This window comes from Stylophora pistillata, chromosome 1 (assembly GCF_964205215.1).
Source record: "Stylophora pistillata chromosome 1, jaStyPist1.2, whole genome shotgun sequence".
In the NCBI taxonomy this organism is placed as follows: Eukaryota; Metazoa; Cnidaria; class Anthozoa; order Scleractinia; family Pocilloporidae; genus Stylophora; species Stylophora pistillata.
Window position 1 is genome coordinate 46021717 of NC_142519.1, and position 21436 is coordinate 46043152.

General features: G+C 36.9%; 1 protein-coding gene across 2 annotated transcripts; it reads right to left on the reverse strand.

Moving 5' to 3' along the window:
- Positions 1-2193: 2193 nt before the first annotated feature.
- On the reverse strand, positions 2194-20826 carry LOC111330314 (glutamate--cysteine ligase catalytic subunit). 2 transcript variants are annotated; one of them, XM_022935151.2, is made up of 19 exons: positions 20669-20826; positions 15517-15561; positions 14206-14369; positions 13579-13685; positions 13171-13220; positions 12901-12970; positions 11634-11702; positions 9202-9260; positions 8799-8935; positions 8147-8221; positions 7687-7803; positions 7012-7150; positions 6543-6658; positions 5440-5535; positions 5103-5207; positions 4099-4180; positions 3767-3864; positions 2931-3051; positions 2194-2692 (listed from the first exon to the last, which is right to left on the reverse strand). In XM_022935151.2, the coding sequence occupies exons 2-19, from the start codon at positions 15557-15559 to the stop codon at positions 2496-2498; spliced, it is 1845 nt and encodes a 614-aa protein (XP_022790886.2). In that variant the 5' UTR covers positions 15560-15561; positions 20669-20826; the 3' UTR covers positions 2194-2495. The 2 variants fall into 2 exon arrangements, with proteins under 2 accessions (XP_022790886.2, XP_022790887.2); XM_022935152.2 differs by lacking the exon at positions 15517-15561.
- Positions 20827-21436: the final 610 nt, after the last annotated feature.

Genomic DNA, 21436 nt, shown 5'->3' on the forward strand with positions numbered 1-21436 from the left:
ACTGTCCCTTGTGAAACTCTGCGTTGGGGTCAAAAGCGACAGAAACTAAGCAGATGTCAATCAAAGCTTAATGACTTCCGAAATTGGTACATTAGCCAATGTTTTTCTTTATACAGTGTTGCATAGAGATTTACAAATTTCCCTCGATCTCGAGGCAATTTCGTCGCAGCCCAGTGGTTTGAGGAAAACCGCAGTCCCAATGAGGGCGCAGATCCTTTCCACAGGAACTTTGTGCTATTTTTTATGATTTCTTTCTTTTACCGTTTTATACCCAGATTTTACATTCTCTAAAATGTCTTTTTATATTGTTTTTTTTTATATTGGCACATTAAACGAGTTTTTTTTTATCCATTTGTTAGCAAATGTACTATTTACCCAAACTTAGAGGTTCCATGTCGCATAGCCAACGCTAATGAAGCTAAACTGAAAAATTATACCAAGTTAGATGTTCACAAGAAGAAAATCAGAATTCTAAATGAATGCTTCTAACCGCGGCACGACGAAGGGCCTTTTCACATGGACGTGGGGGACCGCAGGTTTGTGAGGTGATCCGCCCAGCTGTGGTCAAAATATAGCCCGCGTTTACATACAATTTTACGACCTCGCGATCCCTTCGTATCTAGGTACGTGGGTAAAATTGTTAACACGTTTGTTATTCTCCACCATTGGTGTGAATGTGTTAGAAGTCTGTTTCACCACCATTCTCGCCTCGGGACACATGATGTGGTCACTTTTTACACCGCTCGTCCGTACCACCCTAAGTCGTTTCCCTTCCCCCTTCTTAATACTCAGAAATTGATAAACCTCCCCGGCCTTGACATCACTGAACGTTGTTTGTCAGTATTTTTCAAACTAACAAGGTTTTCTAAAAGCCGATGATGTGTTGGTGACTCGTGCCATGTCGAATCAAGAGAATGCAATCTCTTGGTCGCGGAATATGTTAGTGAAAAGCAAAATTAGCTAAAGGTGCAATTGGTGACGTTTTAGCACAGCTGTCGCTCATGGTGACTCAAAGCGAATAGACAGCGTTTCCCTAAGAATATTATTTTTTTAAGATAATGATCTGGAACCGCTGCATACAGACAGCTCTCTGTATATGAATCTATTTCTGTTTAAAGATTTTCGATGCGAATCGAAGTGAGGGAGCAGACAAGATTTTGTAAATCACCCTAGTTTAGAATCACCCTAGTAAAGACGTGTGGCAATCAAATTCCAAGGGATGCCGTGTCTAAAGAAGCTGCATTTAAAGTGATTAAAAAACCTACATACATTTGTCAGTGTTGGAGAAAATGCCACCCTCACCCATTCGATTCCAGCCACACCACACCTCCCCCCAACAGCCTTAACAAAGCAATCTTACAGTTATGTCACTCAACACTATGTTATTTGATCAGTTCACTTCACATTTTCAGAGCAGTAAAAACATTAGCCTGCTTTAAAAACGTTTTAAGTTCATAGAAATAGCTTAATCATGTTTTTAATTTGAGACTTCTGTTGAATAGTTTAAAAATATTCTAGGAAAAAAAGCATTATGGAATTGGAACATTTCACATTGCTAGCGACTTTGAAATCTCATTTATTCTCCACGTATTGACAAATTCCTTCTCAAAAACTTTTCCAAGGACCACCTCACCGATCTTAAAACTCGGAAACTCTTCACAGTCCATATTTTTGAAAATTGCCATTGTTTTAACACAAGACATTTTTTTTATTGCGTAAAGGAGATTTCTGAGCTTTGCGGTCACATGTTATGTTATTTATATGATCTCATCCTGATTGACAATGGCTCTCAATCAATGGGCGCCCTAGAATTCCTACTTCACGGTTAAATAAGGAATGGCCACTGGATGTGGTACAATTTATTGAAAGCAATATGTTAATATGGTAAGTACTAACAGAAATGCGGTCTTGTTTTACCTTGTACGGTACTATAGGTATTTATGAACGATACCGTGTGTATCTGAGATCGCTCTTTGTGACAGATCTTCGTTGTACGCTGGTAACCATTAATATCAGTATCTAAGCAACAGTGCACCCATCCCTTCCCTATTCTAGCTAAACATTAACCCTACTTGTCATAGTAATAGATTAATCATGTTTTTAATCGTTGAACAGTTTGAAAATATTTTAGAAAAATTAAAAGGATTATGGAAGTCGAACTTGTCTCATGGCCAGCGAACGATCAAGACGGAATTTCAATGAACGTACTGTTTATTAATCTGTTTCATTCTGAACAGAGTCATACAATGTCTGTCCAATAGATTTTAATGAGAGTTAACACTTTTAAAGTAGTGAACTTCAATGAACATCGACGAACTGATTGAGATAGAGATGATAGACACACATAGTATAGTAGTCAGTAAACTACGATTGTGTTAGCGATGTTTACAATCTTGACAATGTTTTTTTAAACTGTTGCACTTCACCAACTTATCGTGTCTAATTTTCTAGTCATCCTCAAAGCTTTTAATCTTTCCATTAACATCAAGATATTTCTAAAATATAGCGTCACCCATCCTTAAAGTGGTGAACTTTCCAAAGAGTTCAGGCGCCTCACCCTCTCCTTGGCCAATTTGATCGATTTTTCTCAAAAGATCGTAACAAATTCTTTCGTCGACTACAGAGTCTCTCTTGTATTCCGTGTGACTTTCCACAAATCGCCGAATCCATTGAGCTGTTGTAAGTAATTCACCTTGAGGAAAGGGTAAAACGATGATTAAAACCAACAACAACAAAAAAAATGCTAGCTTTATTAGGAGGGAAACCGTTTCCTGGGGTAAAATCCTCTCCTTTCAAAAGTTGATTAGGGAAGCAGGTGACCGTGGCATCTTGAAAAATACCATGAACTGTTGTTAGAATTTCTTCTTGACCAAACAGTAAAGAAATGCTTAGCAGGGAAGGAGTGTAAAGCTCTTATGCAATTAACTTACCAGATGCCTTTTTGGAGATCAAGTTCAAATATTGAGAAAGAGTGCACCATGTGTTAAGGTCGACTTCCACTGTCGCCAGGTAACGGTTTATGAGTGGTATCAAACCAGGAAATTCGCCATCCTGTAAAGTGATAAATCAGGCATCAAGTAAAGATTACCATTAACTCATACCTCATTGGTTTTGATGAAACAAGGCATAATGCTTGAATTGAAGATATAAATGGAGGACATAAATATGTGAGGATAACGCAAAAAGTAAATGAATCATTTTTCCACAGCGAAGACAGTAACAAATTTTGCAATGGTTTTTTGCAGCTCTTAGAGTGTGACATTGATTGGCTGTAATGTAAATATTATCTTGCGGTTTTAAACTCTCTGAGTAAGGTTTCGTTCTAGACTTGGTAAATTATGAATGGTGCGGCAAATGCAACCCTTTCAATGATACATTTGCGTTAACAAAATTCTGTTAGAAAAGAAAATTACCGCGTGCGACCAAAGTGGTGTCAGCGAAAGAGATATGATACCGTTATTTACCAGCTCAGGGTCAGTATGTTTTGTGGAGACATTTGATCTCAGATGCATTTACGAGAGGAAATAACCGGATCCGATCAACACTTAATTAGATTCAACTACGCCCCAACCTGGTCTCGTGCCCAGTCCTTTCACGGTCAAGTGATCGTATTACAGTTAAACGGTAGGATGTGGGTACGAAGTTAGCACGCTCTCTTCTCGCACAAAATAGAAATAGAATACTTAGAGTGCTTATTTGACCGTTTCTGGTAATCCCTACGGCAGTCCTTGTCTTTCTCACATCTTTTTTCCCTATCATTTCTCACCTTGCCGTTGATAATTCTGTCAATCGACATCATCTCAAATTCTCCGCCACAATACAGGTCTTCGTTCTGGCAATTCTCAACCTCTTTCATAGTATCACCTTTGGGAGACAAAATAACACGCCTTCTTTTTTTATTAGCTCATGAATAAAAGTGGTGCATAGTATATATAAATACGATAAAACACTTACATTTACTGAAAATATTATTTTTTGCAAATACTCTTGGCCGAAACGCAGCGAGCAGCTATGTCATTCCGAAACAACTAAAATGCTGTTACATTGGTAACTCGAAGAGTTAAAGAATAAAGAAACTGAAACTTAAAATTTTCTTACATTTCTTTAAATTTTTTCTGAAATGAAACTCTCCCTGTCTGGCAGCGTCTCTCTTTTGCGCTTTGACCATATTCTCGTCGACCTGCGGGAATAGAGTAGAAACCGGAAGCGCGAAAATATAAATGGAACTAGTCAAATATAAACAAAACAATAGAAATCCTCTTGGAACACTGAATGATGAGGTAAAAATGACTACATTCCTGTTATTTTTAAGGAATTGCGAGGTTTCTTGTAAGCTTTTTACAATGAAGAGTCTACGTTCGATGATGGCTGTTAAAAACATAATTTTTCGCGTCATTTGCTCAATTACCAAATTTTCATATTTTGAAATTAACTGTAAGAAGACAAGCCTCAAAATAAGGCCGAGGAGAACGTACAATTTATGGGTTTCTTGGTCTTAGAACTGCGCAGTCTCTTGTCTAAAGATTAATATTTATGTCGAAATTGAGCAAACTCCTGGCGTTTTACCGATGGGGCACCGGCATTAATAAAAACACGAACTCGCTGTGTAGTTATAATGATTGGGGAGTCATAACTGGGATAACCTTTCTTTTATAACCTTTCCGCTCCGGGGAATTTTTCCTTGCAACATCAATAAGTTTTCAATCTGAAATTCTGAGAAAACTAGTTCAGACATTAGAAAGGATTACTGTTCAGATCCATTAACACCGGAACTTTTCCTTTTTCATCGATTGAAGCGACCGTACCGTTTGGGTACTGCTATTTCTCCTGCAAGGGATGGTGGAGCATTCCGGCACTCTGACAAATTGGCAATGCATTCAATTTCCTCGATAGTGTATTGCCCTTTTTGACACTCCTGGGGTGGAGGGGCGGAAAATGGTATGTCCCCTAAGCACACACACTACAAAGACCACGTCGCGATGACCCGAAATGGCTCCTAGCCTGACCTTTCGGTTTATAGCTCAGAACACCAGCCAACAGGCGTTTACGTCTTCCCAACCCCTCCCTCTCTCCCCTGGAACTTTACATCTTTAATGTCTCACCTTGGATATAGGAATGAGTAGATTGAGATCGAAAGACAAAATCGCCCTCGTGAGAAGTATCACAAATGTTATGAAGGCGGCATTCTCGAAGTCTGTCAATTGAATCTAACAATCAGATAACAGCATCATGAGACCAAATACTCGATAAACTTTTCCGTAGTTCATATCATATGGCAGCAAAAAATAATCTATCGCTGTTTGGCCTAGAAAAATTCTTGGTCCTGAGACGAGAGAAGACAAACTGTTAACTGATCATAGTTCCCTAATAATCCCAAAAACAAACAAACAAAGAAAAACAACGCATGAAGAAACAAGCAAAGAAATTTCATCTGCTCACATCCATGGGCCTGAACTCCACTCTCCATCCCATTGAGGAGGAATCAGGCGGTGGTGGCTTAAAACGCACAGTTTGCCAGTTGGGGGAATTTATGTTCTGATGAATAAAAAAAGGAAATTAGGAACCTATATTAGGAACCTATATTTCATCCATTTCAAGTGATTCTATCCACCGATCGTGGCCACTATGTGGCATATTAGATCACCGCATTGGGCAAAGCTGTAGATTTTCGCCCATCCTCACGATCGGCGTATAAAACCGTCATGATTGTCTCCAGCTTTAGCGATTGAGTAAGAAGAGACTCGCTTTAATTCCTTGCATGCTCCTGAATGAAATAGCTCTAAGATAATAGTCCAGTAGACACCTTGATTTTAAGGAAAGAAGGCGTTGGGATTTTCATAGGCTAGCGTTTCTTGTCGATCCAGCGTTAGGAAAACACTACAACAACGCCCACTGTCCTCTGAGAAAAGAGAAAAAGTTTGCATGCATAAAATTAAACTGAGTGAAAGTATTGAGTGGGGTCCAATTTGGTCGGTTTATAGTCATAGGAGTGATATAATGAACAAAATGTCATTTAGAGTATGTCTTGAGACAGAATTGGAAGGCAGGTATTTCTGTTACCAATAAATTAAAACTATGAACAAATTTGAGGAAAAACTTTGTGATCAGGTAAAAGTTTTCGTAAGAGACAAAAGCACTTTGACAAAATGTGCGACAAAAGCGCGCACATGTCCAATTATACAGGCATGACACCTACGTTATTCGATTGCAAGCATGACACGCACGCTTTCCTGTTAGTACTTAAATCAGCCTGGTGATAACCGATCATGTTCGAAAATTTTGTTACAGTTTTGATAAAGATAAAAATAATCAAATTACCCAAGATCAATTACATAGGGAATGTAGTAATGATGAGCATAATTTTGATTAATGATATACCAGCAGGAAACAATACCTTTGCTTCTTTATGGTTTGGGATTACAAGTTACACTATAGCAAATCTAAATGTTTGAAATAGTAGGTCTGTGATGGCGAGAGAATGTTTTGACTTCAAGGATTTTTGTGTGGGTTTTTCTGTCATGTTCAGTGATGTCAAAACTTACCTCAAAGAGACTCGAGGTTTCCTCGTCATTTTGTTGAAGGTCTTCAAGGCACAGAGAAGTCACAGGATCCCGGATGAACAAGTGTGCGACATGCCGGGCCACCTGCTCGTCAACGCCTAGAGTATCGGAGAGATTAGGTTCAGCAAATTTAACCTAAAAATGTACTTAAGACGTCTTAAATGACATAGAGTTAAAATAGGAGTAATAAGGTGACCAGGGAAGCCTTCAAAGTGTATTACCTACCGATATGTGTTATAGTGTTCGTTGTTAAATGTTTTCGGGATCTGTTCTGATGCCACGTAAAACCACTTTGTACCCACTAACTTCCAAAGTAACTTAATTATTGTGAAAATGGGCAACAAAAATCCTTTTTGGGGCAGTGTAGGACCTATATTTAAAGGTGCGGTGATTTGCATCGCTCTAAACGTATCCTCAACGCGTTCCGTTGTTGCCATATTGTAGGACTTACCAGCGAAGATGAGCTGTTGGCAAACATCTTGGTCATACACTAAGTCAATATCGTTGTAATCTTTCCCCTCCGGTGACAGATATGTACTCACGGAGTCAAATCGTGACTTAGGTATCACAAATCTATTTTCCTTTAGTGGCTGTGAAAAAGAAAACAAATACTTAACAGGAGGAAAGAGAGGTTGCCTTTCAGTATTCGAATCTTTTTATCTCCCGGTAAGATGGTCTATTATCTATGCAGCGTAGGACGCCTTAAAGAGCAGTGGCATACACTTGTGTGCAAGACATGTCTTGAACACTGTTAAGATCAAGAAGTCGAGTGAATAAAAAAAGTCTCTATGAAAATCGACTTTATTTATCAGACATCCGAGTTGGGAAGTTTACCGCCTTCGTAGTTCATCTCGAAAAAAATAAGTTTTAAAGGTCTGTGCATGCATGTCGTTTGGTATATTATACTGAAGTCATTAAAAACAACAAACAACCCCTTCATTTTAACGTATCAAATGGAAGCGAAGATACGATAGACTCCGTCTGTGAACAAAGGTTTCGACAAGGACCTCTCGATCATGACTGATTTCCACTGGCCATTGTGCATGCACCACTGGTTATCCCAGTTCAAAACTACTGTTTAAAAAATGATAAATAGATAAAGGGTTGATTGATTCTGAAAACCTACCGCAAGGCCTCTCTCTTCAGGAGTTCGATCATCTGATGCCTCAGAGATGATATTCCAACGGCAATCTACGTCGGAAAGGTATCCGCGTATTATGGGAGCCCCAGCAGACAAAGCTAACTAATTAACGATTTAAAAAGTTTACAATTAAACTTATGCAAAGAGTGAAATTGCTGCAATTCCGAAGAATGAAAAGGATGCAACTAACTTTCGCTTGACACTTTGCAGAGGAAACATACGACGTTTTACTAATTGAGTGAAATATAATCCAAGTACAAGTTGCGGGCAAAGAAATCGAATAGAATGTGCCTTTCTGCTCTGATAATCAATGGACAGACAATTATACTGAAATAATTATTTATCTCAGGCTGCGTTTCTGGGATTATTCAGCACCATTAACTTAACCTGCTTCGAAGAGTTTTTAAATGTGATTTTAAAAAGCAACAGGGCCATTTTAACCTACCATTATTGGACTCAACGCCACGAGTTGATCGTAAAGAAGTCTTGCTTCACTTAGGTTGCAGGCTTGAAGGGTGACCTTTTGATTTAAACGAAAATATCCCTCGACCTTTGCACTTTGCAATAAGAAACTGCTAGACCTTTAGTCGACACTTAAAAAAATTGCATGATTACCAGATGCATATGGTTTAGGCTATATGTTGATTTTTTTCAAACTAAAATACTGAAATAATTGCTAAATAAGAATAGCAGTCTTTATGGCTGCATGTATGCAGCTATTTTATTCCTTCTTTGTGTTGTTGTAAAGTCTTTCATTTTACATTTTATCTTAAATTGAGGCGATAAAGCTGACATTAGTGTTGCACTGTATCGCTTGGGCGATTTTCCCTTCAGGTTTAAAAACATTCTTGAAGAAAAAGAGTTTAAATCATTGTTACCAATTCACTTAAAATCACTTGGGGCTGACGTTGAACGTTCTCCTTTATCATTCTTTCTTTCATTTGAAGCTGAAAATTTCTTCCGAGTGACTTTTTCAGTAAGACTCGTAATTCATTCTCTTATGCCACCAATGAATGACTTGCCAACCAACCAAGAAAAAAAAAGCAACGTGAGTATTTTGTTTATTGAATTTACCCTCAGCCTAGTGTATTTTGTACCTGAAGACATCCTAAACTCATGCCACAGCCCATGCCGTCCATAAAGATGTGATCAGGCAAAGCGGCCTCTGCTCCTTCTCTGTCAATAGTAGGAAACGTCTCGATAAAAGGTGAAGGAGTGTTTAAGTCTTTGAATACTGGAAAGTGACAGAAAAAAGTCAGAAAGAAATGAACAACTCCGTAGAAATATTTAACAATTTTAATCAATGTTTGGCAACCACGTCGGTGCAACTGTTAGCTACAACTTAACTGTTTGAACTTGAGGAACAAATATAATTAAATTTTATATTTGTTACAACTTGTTTTTGGACTAAGCCACATACGCTTTCTATTTTTTTGAAAAACTTTCATAAAAATTACACAACAAATTGAAAGAGAAAACAAATCAGAGGAAATAACATACTTGGTACGTTGATAGCAACTTTGGAACCTCTCCTTTCTCGAATGTTTTGAGTCACCGAGCTGACGAGAATAACAAAGACATAAAACGCAGAATAATCATGCGAAAAAAGGTACCCAAAAACTAGATAAACTGGAATACCTTTGAGCCCCATCCGAGGGAAAAATTGGACGATACCAAGTACACTTTGTAACCATAAATGTTCTAGCATTCAATCACAAAAGCAGCAATCTGATTCGCAACGTAACTCGCTCTCCATTCCGTATCATTAAAAACTGGATCATTGAATAGTGCAATCCAAGACTTTTTATTGGCTCAGCCATTATGTTATATGAGCTGATATACCATAATCTAATATCTGTACATTATAATATCCAGTTTCTTCCAACAAAATAAAGTCGAGAAGATTTGTCTAATATCTTAGGGGTGTTTCATTTAATTAAACAATTATTCCACTCGTGCTTGTTGGATATGAATAAAGGCTGATAGTTTCTAAAGAAACTGCTTGGGGCTGCGTCGGTGGGGGTAAGGAAATAAAAGTTTTCCTTCGTAGGAACTTTCGCTCCGACAAATGGCTAACGCTCGAAACGTCAGCTTTTGTAATCGTTACGGTGGCCAATTTACCATTTCAACTTTGTTGATATATCCAAATTATCTTGTTGGATATGAGATGATTATAGCCAACGAGGCGCGTAGCGCGGAGTTGGCTATCTATCATCTCATATCCAACGCGCGCTCGTGGAATAATTGTAAAATAGTTCATTTTACAATTGCTTGCTTAGTTGCCAAGTTGAATAGAAGTGATGCTAAGGGTGACCTTGTTATGATACAAACGTTGCTGTTTTTCGAATGTAAATTACTTTGTTATCATGTTAACTAGGTACTGGTCTCTGTCGCAAAAAGGTCACCTTTAACCTCACTCCAAATGAAAGGCTTGGCAACTAAGTACACAACTGTGAAAAGGCGTATTGGAAGTGAGAAAAGTAAGTAACATATAAGCGTGCAGATTTGGACTTCGCCCTCATCATCTATCACGTGATAGAAATTTCTGGCTCACGCATGATTTAATTGTTAAATAGCCTGTGGGGCTAATCCACCATCCCCTCCCCTTTCTGGATCCATTCTTGAATTCTTCTAATAGTCTATAAACTGATCATTTGACGATACGTTATTTAGCCTGTTACTGGTGTAACGAAGCAGCAGCCCTCGAATAATCCTAGACAACCAGATTTCTACCAATATTTGCGGTGCCCAGGGAGTTAACACATACTAATGTCATTTTTAGAAGCCAACAAGCATACGCTTTTCTTACCCAAATCTGGAAAAAAACGTGGCTCTCAGTCATGAAGTACGGACGGAGCACAGCGAGGTCCGTACGTCGTGAACTCGAGCCAAATATTTTTTACAAACATTTGCTGTGCCCAGAGAGTTGTCATGTACCCTTTTCTTTGTTATAAGCCAACAAACATACGCCTCCCTCTTTGAGCTCGTTTTCGCTTACCCAAATCTGGGAACACTCTGACAGACAGCCTGATCAGGGTAAAATAACGAACAGGAAAATCCTTTATTCGGAGTCGGTTTAAAATTTGGAAACGTAAATCTGGGCATCCTAATCTGAAAAGAAAAGCATTTCCCATTATCTACACTTTAAGATAGATACTTGAAATGTACTTTGTTTTTGTTAGAAGCCTTGTTAATTTTTTAGATATGTATATTAATCTGCTTATTTGCTTGTTTATTTGTTCCACACTGTTTTTTATTTTTCGTTTTTGATTTCATTTAGAAATCAACTGCGAAAATATAGGGCAAACTGTCAAAAATGTCGTAAGTTTGAATGCTACGTTGGTAACGTTTTTTGTTATAAACGCTGTGAGTAGTTTCCGTACAAGTAAATGTAGCTATGATTACTACTTCAAAGAAAAATGATCATCGAATGTTTTTCGCAGGGGATAACCCTGTTGTAGAACTTTAAAGATTAGTACTAACCCTTGTAGAAAAGTTTGGAGATTCAACTGTCGGCGTATTCACGATATTTATGGTCAGTGGTTCTTAAGTTTCACCTCGCGTAAGATGATTTTTATACGTCCATAAATTAATCTTAAGTCGGTTTTTGTGATTCCATTTACGAGTTATAAAAAATATCAGGATTGAATACGTGCTCTGGGAATGTATGTGCCGGTCGAGACACTTCCACTTCTTTCCTCTCTAACTGTTCACATTGTATTTAGCTGTGCTCGTTGGGAAATGTTCAGCTGCAGTTTTTAGTCCTACTTAGTAAGAAAGCACTTTTATTCTGAACAGTGGCTGTTGTATTCTTATTTTGCACCTTAAGAAAAGAAGCCCACATCAACATTTGTTTGATCTTACATTAAATTTTAAACTGAGACTATTAAAATATCTCTAGCAGTGTTTTCCGGACTCTTTTCTGATCATACCTTGGAAATGCCACGATAGACTGAACAGTTTCTCCAGGTTCGGTCAAAAATCTCTTCATTTCTTCACGTCTGTTGGCAAAAAAAGAAGAAAAAATTAAAAGCAGAATAAAGTCAAAGACAAAAGCTGACAACGGAAAAACTAACCTGAAGTTCATGAATTCATCGATATTAATGAAATAATTATGTTAAACCTCTGGAATTAACAAATGGTAAACACCACAGCGTACACTATTGAGTTACGGATGCACGCGGGAGGTTGCTAAGCACGAAAGAAGCGTAAGAGTCGCTCGAGGCGATAGCCGAGAGCGACTCTAGCTTCTTGAGTGCTTAGCAAACCTCCCAAGTGCATCCATAACTCAATAGTGTACGCTGTGGTGTTTACCATTTGTTTTATAACATAACATTGATACATTGTAGCTAAAGAGTTCCCTTTTATTTAACAAATCTTACGTGACCAGAAAAAACAATCGCGCGCGGAAAAATATTCTTTGCATTTGCTCACGTCAGCAGCGTACACCGATGGGCAAATGGGGGACGCTAAATTGACCAATCAGAGCGCGCGCTTTACTTTGGTTGTGTTATAATAAAAGTAAGACGCAGAAAAACTGAGAAAAAAAGTCATCGACATTCTCATTGGTTGACAGTTCGTGTGCAAGGAGCGAGCCGTCAGAGGCCGGTCCCTATATATATATGTGGATATTTGAGTTGTTGGAATTGAGTTATTTACTGATTGAGTTACAAGCAGACAATTGAGAAAGAATGTTTTCGTCTCGTCACGGGCATGAGGAAAAGGAAAAAATCCGAGTCCCCTTGAGGATTCGAATGAGAGACCTTCGTATTCTGCACCCTCCCGCGTACCGTAAAAATGAGCCACAGAGACTCTGACTAACCGACATTTAGACTCGTTGAAATAGCAAGAAAGGCTGATTAACCAGCTGACGAATGGCTGGGTAGGAGACAAACAGACAGACGGACAGACAAACAGACTGAAAGACTAAAAGAATTATCGACTGGCCAACATACTGACAGACTGAAGAGTGACCCAGATTTGCTTTTACTTCACTCTTCTGTCGTAATAGGCCATTGTACAGTTGTGTAAATAGTTACCAAGCTTTTGATTTGGAGTGAGGCCGCAGGTGACCTTATTGTGCTAGGGAAAAGTTTTAGTTAGCATGATCACAAAGTAATCTCCGTTTGGAAGATAGCAACACTTTCATCATTACAAAGGCTTAGCAGCCAGGCACACGACTGTAAAATGGGCCATTACCTTAATCTCATGTTCAATTCTATTATGTTGAGATATGCCAGACTTTCTTCCATTGGCTGCCCTGGTGATGCTATACAAAATACAAAGATAAAAAATATAAATATGATATAACTCTCTTTTGAAGTTAGGAAAGTGGTCTGCACATTTCTCGCTTAGATAGGTTTCATAATTCTCGATCATTCCGTTTTGATAAAACCATGATGCGTGGTAGTCAGTGGTCCTGTAAGGCTTTATATTTTCGTCTAATGATCCGTTAGTGTTAGGTAACACCTTCAATCACATAAGCAGCATATTCAGGCCTCCAAGAAATTGGGTAGGTGCTGCAAAAATAAAAAATAAAAAAAAAAAAAATACACAAAACGTTAAGAACATAAATGAACTAAATAACAGTGTCAAAACATAGAAAACGAAACAAAAACAAACAACAACAACAACAAAAAATACACGACAGCAATAGTGAAATATTAATTTTATCAAACTTCTTTCAAAGATTTCTATCCCTTGAAAATCTAAGATGGCCCTCGAACTCTGTTTCTTTGTGGGGAGCCAGAGAGCAAAAGACCGGAACATACCACTGGCTGAGTAAATACCATCGCATGTACAGTGACTCCTTTTGAAAAGTACATGGACCAAAAAGAATATGATTCAGAATTCGATTTCAGTGAGTCTTGCCTCTACCTGGTCTGCTGTTCTAAGAGTGCCAAATCGTTTAGAACATCCTTTGCCCTCAAATTGCAGTAAACTTTCCTGTTGTCATGGTCAAACTTCAACACTGTATACTCCATCTGTGGCATAAAATTCAGAATCAAATTATTTCAATACTTCACCGTTATCAATTAATGAAAAACGTGCCGGAGTATTATCTTAAATCTAACTTTTTAGCTAACTACGTTGTTTTCGTAAAGGGTAGCGCTTAGGTCAATAGTTTTTGTCAATTTGGAAATAGCTTCAGCCTACTGATAATAATTGGAATGATTTCAAAGGTGACGTCTCCCTCACCTGTAACAGGTCTGCGCGTGTAGAAGTGACTTTACGCCTACAGGCAGTTTTTTTATCAGCCCGTCTTAGTTTCATCATTTAGAGCTTACTTTACCTTGTCTATTCCAAATTGCAGAAGCAATTAACTGGTTCAAAAGCAAATATGAAGAGTTAGGAAAAGGTAAGGAAATCAAGGCTCACAAAGCGCTGTTCTTGCTGACACCAGGCACTGTAACATTATATAACGCTTGCAACTAACGCCATCCAACCTAGCATATCAAAGCTTGTAATGTTTTTTTCTTCCTGGTAAAGTCAATTCCAAGTTACCTCATCTCCCCATCTCAAACAATCCCTGTCTCTGTCTTTCTCTCTGTTGTAAATGTGGAGAAATTGCAAAACGCCGTGTTTACGAGCTTCGTCTCTATGTTGTTTTGTTTCAGACCACGACAGTGGACATCCTTTAGATAGAAGACCCATGTTCCAGAATTGAGCTGAAAACGACAAAAGAAGAATATATATTATCATGTTCATCGAGAAACCAGCGTTCAATTAAGAACTTCGTTCACCCCCGAAAGGCCTGATTTTAAGCACTGCCGAGGATGAAATTAACGGAAAATTTTAGGTACAGCAATGTTTTGGCACAATTTGATGTGCGTGAAGGCGAAAAGTGTCATTACATTACTTCATTTCTCAAGTTCCGACCAATGCTTTACAAAATCGTGTGGTTTATTATCGGTCAGCACAGCTAATCTACGCAACAACAACCGGCCATTAAATTTATCAAAATGGCTTGCAGTAGTTAGTGGTTTGAGGGTTCTGGCACATTTTCCAAATTTTTCGCCATATCTTTGCGTTAATTTTTTTGCGCTATCTTCTATTTCCATGATACGGTAACCGTATTATGGATCCAAATAATATTTTTCACTTACTATGGTAGCATACATGAGTTCAAAAGATATACATTCAGATAGTAGTTATTCAGATTTTTTAGTCGCATACATATATGATTTCCCTGTATTCAAATTCATTTATTTATCACTTCGACAGGTTTAATATGAACCAACAGAATGACCAGCTCCCAGTTGGTTTGTCAGCTTAGTTGGTAGAGTACTGCATCGGTATCGCAGAGGTCATGGGTTCGATTTCCGTAAGGGCCTGAATTTTTTCAGACCCTATTTTCACGGCAACATAAGTAAGGCTCATTCTGCGATGATTGCTTTCATACTGGCAAAATACTCGAAATATATGATCAACCAAATGGACCAACAGATGCTATTGCAATTCAGCATGATGTAGATTATAGTGTGTGCAAGAATGATGGAAAGTGTAAGAATGAGGCTTATAGAAAGATGGTAGCAGCACATGATACTGTATCTCATAAAGACAGACAATAGGGCCACTTTGCGGAAAGCAATGTCATCAACCCAAAACAGAAATTAGGATTAGGGTGTATAAAAACGCGTAAGAAGCCATCGAGTGAGAAAATAAATCGGCAACAACAATTAGCTGATGAGTCTCATAAGCCGATAGAGATTTTTCACTCGACGGCGAGGAGCTGTCAATAACAGTGATGAAATTTGGGCAGCAAATCTAGTCGACATGCAACAATTTAGCAGATGGAACAAAGGTTATAAGTACCTATTATGGTGATTGATGCATTCAGTAAATATGGCTGGATCATTCCTTTGAAAGACAAAAAAATGGTGAAACTGTGCTGGAAGCATTCAAGAGTAGCTTCAAGTAAGGTAGAGAGCCGGAATATCTTTGGGTAGACAAAGGCAAGGAGTTCTATAATAAGCGTCTGAAAGAATGATCGGATGAGAATGGGATAACAATATATTCAACAGGAAATGAAGAGAAATCTTCTGTTGTTGAGAGGTGGAACCGTACGATAAAAATAGAATGTTGAAGCAATTCACTGTTTAAGGTAACACTCAGTATCTTTATATTCTGACAGTAATATTAATTAACTACAACAATGAAACAGACACCAATGAGAGGCAAGCAAAAAGAAGAACACGAATATATTGTTTACTTAAATCTGTATCATGATGAAGAAAGAGCATTAAAACCTAAATTGAAGATCGGGTATAAGGTCAGAATATCAAAATACAAAAGGAAAACATTCGACGAAAGGTATACACCAAACTGGACTGAAGGGATGTTCACCATTGATAAGATACAATACACTAATCCAATAACTTACAGAACAACGGACTTGAATAATGAAGACATCAAAGGGAGTTTCTACTAGCCTGAGCTATTGAAAGCAAAAGAGATATTCCGAATTGCTAAAGTAGTCAAAAGAGATTATAAAAAGAAACAAGCATCGGTAAAGTGGAATGGTTAGGATGATGATCTCAGCAGCTGGATACCAATAAAAGAATCCATTGATCTATTAGAAAGGAAACGTTTTACACGGTGAAGATTTCAAGCTGTTTAAGCATACCGCTAAGAACATTTATAATGCCAAAGATCTGGATTACAGTGATAAGAAGAACAAGAAATATGTCGTATCACTGAAAAGCGGCAGACATACATTTTGGTGACATCAGATATGAAGACCTCGCTATTCATACAGATATGAAACGGAGACATAAATACAAAAAGAGAGCCAGAGGTATTAGAAACAAGAATAATAGGGTAACTTATTTAGATCCATATAGTGTAAATTTCTGGTCTTATTGTCTGTTGTGGAATTAATATAATCAAATAATATGTGAAAGATATTGTCATGGAAAATGAAAGTAGTGACTGTTGTTCTGTGTTCAAAAGATTGAAGCAGAACTTAATAATGTTGTTCAGCAAAAAAATTGCATATCATTGCAATCTATGAAGGTAAAGCTGCGTTTATCTATAAAAACAAAGTAATGAACGATGAAAAAAAGACTTACAAGCTATTACTGAGACAGAATTTCATTTTTGAAACAAAGAGATAAAAGCTGAACTCTAACGATAGAGGTTAGCTTGTGGTTGATAAATATCATAACCACCATGTTGGCGGATCAAGTTTGAAAGCATTATTGGGGTAGGAGACGTTAATTTCCCACACACGAGATTACCGTGTGATGGATGTCCTCCCGTGGGGTGGGATGGGTGGGACGGTGGACTAACACGAATGGTTCCTATGTTCCTTTCTAGTCCATCCCCACTGAAAAACTTAATGCATTGAAAATTGACTAATTAGATTAAAAAATTAAATTAAATTATAATTCAATTCATCACTTTTAGGTAAATAAGAATACATGATTGGTTTTGTTCTCTTGAAAATCTTATTGTGATATAATACTTATTTCTGTTTTTCATCGTTTTGTAACATCTTAAACACTGACATTATTTTGTGCCAACTTTTCAAAAGTTAGAAAAATATTAAAGAATAAAATCTAATGAGAGTAAGTTACTCTCATCAGATTTCATTCTCTAATTTTGTCTTATTCTTCTGGTGTATCATCGACTTTTACTTTATTTTTTGCTTTTTGCAACAATCTGAAGATCCTTACCAGCTGCTATCACACCAACACAATACGTAAACTAACTCGTTCCGATACAACAGACTGTCTTTCGTAATTTCCACAATAATTCATTGCTCCTTTTTACTATTTTCTTTTTGAGTCATAAGCTGTAAATTTTTCAATCGATTGCCTGTTTTATCATCATTAATACGATCTATCACTTTTCCCTCGAGCCATAGTTCCGCTTCAGTAAACGTAAACAAATCGGTCACTTTTTTCTCCCCCGTCTTCTAACAGAGCATTTCACGTATCCAATTTAATGTTTCTCGCTATCAAATTCTTCCTCTTTGGGAAGATGAATAATTTTACCATCTTTTGATGCACAGTATAGATTATAATAATAGTAAAGAGCGTATTTTTCTTCATCAATAATAAGAACAATCTTAGGTATTATAATTGTATAAAATAACTAACTTTTAAGCCAAAATGTTTGATCAAGGCTTAAAGAGATATGAAATTTGTATAATAATGGTGAGAAATATTATCTATACCAATATTATAAGCAATCAAAATTTAGGAAAATGATCAAAATCTGAGCTTATCTCTATCATCCGAAAGATGCAAGCTCCTGAGACCGCAAACCTAGACCCATCAGGAGGTTTCCAGTTCCAGCACCTCGTAGAAACGTCAAACAAGTGGTTTCAGAGTATGAGCAGACGGTGGTTCAACCATCAGTGCCATTTTCACGAACAAAAAAAAACAAAAAGCGGTTCCAAGACTTCAGAAAGTCATAGATATCAGAAAAAAAATCAGTCAAATCATGGAAAGATACAAATCCAAAATACAAGATGTTAACCAGCATTGAAAAAAAACACCAAAACCAACGTTAACAATTAGAACTGTAATTCAAGAGAAGAAAGAGGCTCTGAAAGGTTATACAAAATCGTATGAAAAAACGGTTAAACAAAACAAAGGCAGCGTTGAAGAAAGAAAGATCGCTAACGACTTAGTGGTATTGAAAGGATTGAAATTTGTTCAAACAGTGTCTTTGAAATCTGATATGATGACCGAAGAAGAAGAAGAACCTTTATTGATTTATACCGCTCAGGGTAGCCCCTTCAGATGCAAAATTCTTTCTGTATCAATGGGAGCCCTGAGCACAAAAGGTTATCGTGAAGACAGAATATTTGAACAGTTTTCCAAAAACAGTGATCAATGCTTATGAAGTTGCATTAAAAATGGTCTTTCATTGTCAAGACGAGAGATTATAAACAAGATAGACAGCTGGATCTCAGAAAGATCAGGTTGGACAGTCAAAGCTATTGACAATCATCACTTGAATATTGTTTTTTACAAGCCTTTCAAGGGCTCATCTTATATTACACAGCCGAAAGAAATGAGTGTGAAAAAAGCTGTTATAAACCTTAACAGTAAATACGATCAATGTTTCCAGTGGTGTCATATCAGACACTTGAATCCACAAGACAAAATTCCTCAGAGGATTGATAAAAATGATAAAAAAAATATGTTGACAAATTAGATTATATAATTACAACATTTCCAGTATCGGTAAAAGATCACAATAAAATCGAAAACCAAAATTGTATCAATATCAACGTCCTTGGTTATGAGAATAAACAACTATTTCCTATCTATATCACGAAAGAAAAAATTGTTATGAATCTCTTGTTGATATCAGGAAATGAAAATTATCATTATGTTCTGAAAAAAGATTTTAATAAGCTGCTGTTCGATCAGACAAATAAAAAAAATAAAAATTATTTCTAGATGCACTGTCTGCAATGTTTCAGTTCAGAAGAAATGTTTAACAATCACAAGGACAATTGTATCATAACCAACGGTGAGCAAGCTTTGAAGATGCCTAAGAAAGGTGAACAAGTCAAGTTCAATAATTATCATAGACAACAGGCATTCCATTTGTCACCTATGCAGATTTCGAAGCTATCTCAGAAAAGAGCAGCTCGAGTACGTACACCAGCAACTGATAATTCATACACTGAAGCCTATTAAAAACATACTGATCGCGGTTATGGTTATAAGATTGTCCGTTACTACAATGGCAAACATAGTGTTCCAATACGATATTACAGAGGCAGAAATGCTGTTAATAAGTTTCTAAAAGAGATGTTGAACGAAGTCTCATATTGTAGAAGAACAGTCTTTGAGGAATTTAATAGGTCACTAAAATTGAAAACAGAAGATGAGAAGAACTTCAAAAAAGCAGAATATTGTCACATCTGTGAGCGATCGTAAAATGAAGATGATACTAGAGTTAGAGATCATTGTCAATTCACAGGAAAATATAGAGGATCTGCACATCAACATTGTAGTCTGAAACTGAATATTCATGTTAAAAATATGAAAATACCTGCTATATTCCATAATCTAAGAGGTTATGATAGTCTTATAATATTGCTGGAGATAGGAAAAGTTGCAGATGATACGGATATTAATGTTATTGCGAATAACATGGAGAAATATTCAGCATTTATGTTTGGTCAACATTTGGTATTTATCGACAGTTTTCAATTTACCTCAAGCAGTTTTGGAAAAGTTGCAGATGATACAAATATCAATGTTATTCCGAATAACATGGATAAGTATTAGCATTAATACTTGATCACATTTGGTATCTAGAGACAGTTTTCAATTTAATTTATGTCAAGCAGTCATCAATCTGCCTGACGAAGCCTTCAGTTATACAAAACAAGAATTCGGTTCTTCAAAGAGGTTCAATTTGATGAAACAGAAAGGTGTACATCCATATGATTACATGGACAACTCACAAGCTCAGTGAGACAGAGTTACCTGCAAAAGGAGATTTCTACAGTATACTCAACAATGAACATATTTGAGATGAACAGTACATTAATCTCGTTGTTGTACACAAAATCAAGGAAACTCTAACTCTCAACAGGCCAGCATAAGTGGGAATGTGCATCCTTGATCTATCGAAAACGTTGATGTACGATTTTCACCGTAATTATATCAAACAGAAGTATGACAACGGAGGGAAATTATTATTCACAGACATCGACTGTTTAACATATGAAATAGATGCAGAAGATGTTTACAAAGACTTCTGGCTTGATAAAGACAAATTCGACAGCAGTGGTTATAATGAAAAATCACAATATTGCAACAAAACCAATAAGGATGCTATCGGTAAGTACAAAGCAGCAGGTATTCCCATAACTGAGTTTATCGGTTTGCGATCGAAGATGTACAGCTATGTGAAAGACGACGACAAAAGCAACAAGACTGCCAATGAAAAATGTGATATATAAAGACATCAAACATGTCGATGATGAGAATACCTTATTCGACAAAGAAGCAGATGTGTCACAAAATGAAAACCATCAGAAGTGAAAACCATCAGCTTGGTAGTTATGAACTCAATAAAGTGTCTTTTCCTTGTTTTGATGACAAGCGTTACAAACACAAAGATGGTATGACGAGTTACGCCTATAGACACAATAGACACAATAAAATATAAAAGTTTAGCATAATTGTTTCTTTTATTACGTTAAATTAGAAATTCTTTGATATTCAAATCCATGTCCAAAAAAAAGGAAACAAGAGAAAATTAGAACTATGGATGTAAGTTCAGGGGCTTATTCACACAATTTTCGCAAAATTACCGTGAACCAGTAAGTTTGTATAGTCTCATTACCAATTATTTCGATGATTTCAATACGTGAATGTGTTTAATTGTGACATAATTATCCTGAGTAATGACTGTGTTCAAAGTATAAATTTTTTTAATCTTTTAAAACCAATGCCAGTCGGTCTTTATTGTTTGTTACTTTTTTTTTTTTGCGTTTTATTATTTACATAGCAAAATTATGATTGAACAACAGAGCTTATGGGATTTCTTTATAATTGTGATTGAAATGCTGTGTACCACGTTTCATTAGACGTTTCGACATTTAACACCGACACCACTACCACGTTAAAAAATTGCGTCAATCAATGACTGCAAGATATTCTCGTCCATTCAAACCCTTTAAAAAATTTTCTCCACTTTCGTTATTTCATAGTTTCTAGAGTAGAACTCGGAGATAACGCTTTCATGCATGTAGTTT